Raw genomic sequence first — 6272 nt, 5'->3', positions numbered from 1 at the left:
AGAACTGTTACACTACTCAGATCCGTATAAAAACAAACAAACAAACAAACAATAAAAATGAATTTGAAACAGGTGGCAGTAAAAAAACAAGTAGGGAAAACTATTTTCTTCCTTTCTTTTTTCTTTTTTCTTTCTTTCCTTCCTTCTCTCCTTTTTTGTGTATTCAGTAGCGCTTTATGGAAAGCCACCTGACCGCATTCTCTATTGAGGAGCGGTGTTGTGGTCCACGGAGAATTCATCATCACTTTAAAAGGCACGAGAGATTTGGCACAGTGGAAGAAAACGCTCGCAGGCGAGCTCGGGTGCGCAGGGAGTGTCTCTTAATACACCATCGGGGAACACCATTTTGCACCTTCCTTCCTGTGCAGAAGACTCGCTAAGACTTAGAGAAACTTGGACTCTGAATTAAAGAAACTTACCATAGTTGGGTTATTACTTGATCGACACTCTCTGACTGTAGCGGTGCGGTGATGTGGATGTGGTCATTACGCACTCAAGCTTTGGCAAACCTCGATGTTTGGCTGCAGAACTGGACTTCAAAAGCTAGTTATTTCTCGATACCTTCCTCTTATTTTTTGTCTCAGTAGTCATATGACACTAAGTTTTGCTCGGTGTCGGGGTTTTATAGTGAAACTCTCTGCCTACCAGTTGGAGTCGCGTGATTTGCTGCTAACAACCCACAACAAAAGATGAATGTTTCCCTCTTCAACGTTACCCAGGACGCAATGTTTAACGGCAGTCAGAGCCTCGCTGGGACACTGGCAACATACTCCGGCAATGCAACCGACAGCGTGGTGACCGGCGACGGCGGAGGGTCCCTGGTACTGCTGCAAGACGAGCGCAAACTCTTCGTGATGCGTGTGGTGCAAATCGCAGTGCTGTGCGTGTTGTCACTCACTGTAGTGTTCGGTGTATTTTTTCTTGGGTGCAACCTGATGATTAAGTCGGAAAGTATGATTAACTTTCTGGTAAGAGACCGGAGACCCTCCAAAGACGTGGAAACTGTTATGATTGGGCTCAGCTAGTTCACCTAGATGGAGAGATGGATGGAGAACCGGTATGGAGATCTGTTGCACATTTCGAACAGCAGATCAAGATCTACATCTGCATGTACTTATCAAAGTGTGTCCTTGTGACTAAGATATGCAAAAACATGACCTACCGAAAAAAAAAGGACTACAGGAAAGTAGTCCAACGACCAATGTTTGTGCGTAAAGTCTGTGCGTAAAATAAGGGCAGCTGTTTACACGTGGGCCGATCTGTTGAATATTTTGAGTGAATTTGTCGTTGCCAACTTGAACAAAGTAAAAAACATGTTTACAAGCCGTTACCTCATTTTTGATTTGTTTTTTTTTTTTCTGGTAAATTTCGAATGATTATTAATATTTGGTTTAAAAAAAAAAAGTCCAAAAGCATGATTGTGAATTTTTATAGTTCCACGCCTGCCAGTGTACTCTGTGGACGTGATGGATGTGTATGTGTGTATTCTCTATACAAAGTTTTGATTGTTTGTTTTCTTGTTCTTGCTTGGTACACCTTGAGTATGAAAAGCCTTTAGGGTTTTCAACAAACTTCGTTACAGCTTTATGGAGTGACTCTGGTCCTACTTGGCATGCTCGCTAACTGCTCTGTAAAGTGACTTTGGATCTGTTTTGCACTTTGAAATCATCAATGCTGCATGAATTATTTTGTACCAAAAACTTGAAACTGCGGCATGCAAGTAAAAAGTTGTAACAACTATTTTAAGCTTTGTCAACTCTTAATTAATTAGCACTTTGTATTATTTAATTGTTTTTAAACAGAACATGTTCAGAAGAAAAGGCTACAGTGGTATTTCTCTTGTAATTGCATTTTGAAGTCTTTTTAAAAAAGTATTTCTCCTTAACATTCAGTTGTGATTAATCCTGTGCTATACAGATCTCTGAATACACCTTTAATACACCTTTTTCCCTTTAATAGTACATCCCTCTATTTTCTCAGCCAAAATATATCATTTTCTATTTGAGTTTTAAACAGAGAAAAAGATTTTGGGTTTCCACTGAATTCATCTCAGCATTTTGAATCAATTTATCTTCTCTTTCTTATATGTATCGACATCGTCTCCTCTTTCTCTCTGATGTACCCCACTCTGAAGCAACCGATGTTCTCATTATTTTTTCAGTACTTGTTAGGAGAGCTCGGGTAGATGAATCCTTACAAACACACCCATGCATTCACACCTGTGTCCACTGACCATGCACACAAGACAGCGTGTTCAACAGACCATCAAACTCTGACAAAGGTATCTCAGACAAACACTATGAATTAATAAAACACATTAGATAATTAGACTTTAATGGCTAAGAACAACTCCACACACTATTTCAACACAACATGAAAACCTGTATTTAAACATCTGGATATTGATCGGTGGAATAGTTCAGATCAAGATGACCACAAAAATTGTATAATATAGCCAAGAGAAAATAATATGGAAGCATAAATGATTAAACTTTATAGGGATCAGTGTCATGTTTTCTTACAGACAGGTAACTGCAGTGTGTGGTGTATCCAGACTTTCTAAACAGGAGATCAGATGACTTCGCTGCTTTCATTTAGTAGAGAGAATTTCTATTAAAACATTTATTTTTACTTAATCTTTTCTTCCAAATCCTTTAATTTTGTCAATACTCTGAAAAAGAAAATCCAAAATTATCCTGGTATTGTTCTCATAAATGTCTACTGGATACAGGGAGGCACATGTGAATATTATTTATCATTTATATATTAACTGTCGTATAACAAGCCACACACTAAACACACGAAAACACCTCACACCACATCTCAAACCTCCCCATAGCATTAACTGTATGGTTGTTATAATTTGGAAACCACAGCAACAAGTGGGCTCTATTCAAAATGATCTTTTACTTCTTTACAGTAAAATATAGATCTATGCAATTTTTTTATGGAGTAAAATACATGCAGTTATTCAGGAAACATGCCCTATAGGTTGTAGGAGACACGTAAGGTGTTCGCTTGTACAACAAGACAACAAGAAGGTGAAGCAAATAATGTGAATAACTGGTAATATGACACTTACTTGCATAATCGGTTGGCCTGCATGTGAAAATAAGAAGTTACAAATTCTATTCATTTGCAGATATTTTCAAGCCAGTAATTGTACCGCTCAAACGATGAACAGTTCAAAGTATATCCCCTTTCTTTGAATCTTCTCTAATGTTCTCACATAAATGCTTATTCTCTTGACTTGGCTGAGTGCCAATTAAAATTACTTACCTTCTTGCCAAAGACCCACTGTGAACTGTCACATTATGAGCACTGCTAGTCGCCCACTATCACAGATGCATATGTTAAAGAGTTACCACGGAGCAAAATCCGCGTGTCTACAATCTGTTGTCAGTGTGCATCTTTATAGTGATTCTCGTCATCACCTGAATGATCTGAGACAATTTTAGAATATTGTTTAGAGAAGAACATCATGTGCTGTTACTGGGCCTGCAGGTTGAACTTTACAAGGAAACATAATTAAGATTGTGACTAAGACTGCGTCAGCTAAGGTTGACACATGGTTAATTAATACAAGTGCATGAAGAGGATATTAAAAGGCTAATGTAGCAGTGCAGGAACAACACATTAGCATGTTATCCCTTCACCCCAATCAAAATGTGTGCACTTGTGTCTTTGGCAAGGGTTTGTCGCGTTTCAAGATCTCTCTCCAAAAGTGTACATTTGACTGTCAAGAAGCATCACTGCTGACCTTTTACAACACAGACCTCACAAAAAAAATAATGAACGGTGTACTGAACTCATGACAGAAATACAGGCGATTAAACTGGCTGTGGCATTCGACCATAACAAAGATAGCTCTCACGTGAAGCCTGCCTTTAAGCGAGAATCTTTTTGAAATCTCTGTGAAAGTGTCTTGTTCTGCCATCTATTTGTCAGCACGAGCGGCGTTGCGTAGATAGCCATTTTTAATTCCCTCGGCATTTTTGATTAGGGGGCAAGACGCACAAAAGATCTGCTCTCTATGCCGACGCAGGTCCCACAAGGATGAAGTGGCCTTTCACAGACCCATTCATTCTGTTTCTAATGGGATGTGCTGTATTCAAAGGAGGAAGTAATAATACATGCAATGAAGATGAGGAATGGAAACGGTATCTCATATCTCACACAGGTGGATGTAAACAGTCTTTTTCTCTTTCTCTCCCTTAGGTGCATGAACACAATAGAAAAAGTACGACTTGGCAGTCATTTCAAAAGATGTTGCATGACCTCTCATTTCCATCAAAATCAGTGGAATTTAAAAAAAAAACGGGGGGGGGGGGGGGGGGGGGGGGGGGATTTAGTGTAAACTCATAGGCATCTGTGCACAAAGGTGCTGATATGCCCTCAAACAGACTCACTGCCTTTTCTCCACATCATCCATGCAAATTGTGCCACGTGCCATTCAGCAGGGGACCAACAGTCCTTAAATTCAAGTTCATGAATCTTTAAATCAACCTATTATGTGCAGGCAAATGAACAACAAACAACGAAACTGCCTCATTCAGTACCCACAACACCAAGAATTTGAAAAGTTTCCCACATACACACACACACACACACACACACACACGCACGCACGCACGCACGCACGCACGCACACACACACACACAAACACTTAATTAATGGGTTTCAGACCATCCACAAACTGATACACCTACAGCATTTCACACTTGGAAATGTGTTTCTATGGTGCCATATTCTCAGCTTGAATGTGAGCGTAATTTAACCGATAACACTGTGCTGTCAGATACAAGCCTAAGGCATTTCCCCCCCCCCCCCCCCCCCCCCAGTTTTTGGTCGATGTGACGGTTCACTGGGTTTTTTTGTACTTGTCCAGTCCTGAAATTCACCTGTCAGTATGTCAGTGTGTTCTCACTCCAGCAGGTCTGTCCACTCCTCCTTCTCTGATGGCTTTTATCTGTCGGTACTTTACAAAAAAAACCATCTTTCTCTATAAAGTGGCAACACCATTATTTTCACAGACACACACACAAACAAAACATGCTGTCGCGTAATAATGGAATAAATTAGGAAATAAAGAACAACAACGAGGTGACAATATTTGATTCAAGAATTAGTCAAGTGAAAGAGTGGCCCCGGGGCATAAAAGGAAAGGTAATTTGCGAGTGAAAATAGAGAGCGATAAAAGCTTTACACTTTAAAGAAATTAATTATCCCCCTTCTTATTCTCTTCTTAACCGTTGCGGACACTTATTTTATTTGCGTGCTTCTGAAAGCAGAATATTAATAGAAATGCTTACCTCAAGGAGGTTTTTACACTTTTGAAAGGTGGGACTACTCAATTCAATTTTTAGTCCATTTAGCGTGAATTGTTACAAACAAAATGCAAATGAATGCTTAGCATTCACAGGTTTAGCTCTCACATGTGCTGTTTTGTGTAAAGAGCTTAATTATATGCAAAAGGAACAGATGTTTGCAATAAAAATGAAACAAACCGAAAGTCAGTGATAGTGTGATCTTTAGCAGGCTGGGAGGTGGGTACACCTTGATTCTGCAATGCAGCTTTTAAGCACTGAGAGAAAAAGAGGCTCATTTAGTAACTCACTGTTATATAGACACCCATGTGCTTAATCTTTCATTGAGAAGACCATAAACTATTCAAAATTAAATCACCCAATGAACCTCTAACCCTAAGGAAACTTTTAAATGGAGCATAGTAAAGCTAAGGTTCACTGTCTGTGCAGACCGACCGGCAGTGGGGTTAAATCTAATTCTCATGAGGGATGGCGAGTCATACACTGCACTAAGCAATCTTTCATCTCTGTTTCTGTGTTTAGCCGAGGATCACATTTGGGTCAAATTCTGCATCTGGGTACACGTACAGGCACAGTCAGAGCGAGGAGACAGCTCTGCACAGGGGAGATCCGATCAAAACAGAAGAAGGGAGCCTGGCACAGGTTGTGTTTGATTAAGTCTGCATTCAGAGAGGAGTACTGAAGAGAGAGGGAGCTGAGGCACAAAGACACCAGCTTGGCTGCCTTAGATGGAGAAGATCATCATGGGACTAATCAAGCCCACAATAAACAAAAGTAAACATCCAACAGGATGGGAGCTCATTCTGTCTAAGGCAAATGGTCTTAATATGCTTTTCTCTAATGACTGTGTCCTCTCATGGGGACAGTGGGCGCTTCATCCTATTGATTTCCACTGCAAATCCATTGTACTGCGTGACCATTAAAACCCTTCCCATCGCCTATGA

The 6272-nt window shown here is 40.1% G+C and overlaps 1 protein-coding gene across 1 annotated transcript; it reads left to right on the top strand.

Moving 5' to 3' along the window:
• The first annotated feature begins 689 nt into the window (after positions 1–689).
• rprml (reprimo-like) lies at positions 690–1025 on the top strand. The gene has a single exon (XM_085352744.1). It carries the CDS (start codon positions 690–692, stop codon positions 1023–1025), a length of 336 nt encoding a protein of 111 aa, XP_085208870.1.
• Positions 1026–6272: the final 5247 nt, after the last annotated feature.

This window comes from Diplotaxodon limnothrissa, linkage group LG4 (assembly GCF_057381915.1).
Source record: "Diplotaxodon limnothrissa isolate DT_005_m linkage group LG4, D_limnothrissa_male_GT1.1, whole genome shotgun sequence".
NCBI lineage: Eukaryota > Metazoa > Chordata > Actinopteri > Cichliformes > Cichlidae > Diplotaxodon > Diplotaxodon limnothrissa.
This window is presented reverse-complemented; position numbering and strand designations above follow the sequence as displayed.

Excerpts from the sequence above, each read along its gene's own strand:
- rprml (XM_085352744.1), top strand. The coding sequence starts at position 690 with ATGAATGTTTCCCTCTTCAACGTTACCCAGGACGCAATGTTTAACGGC.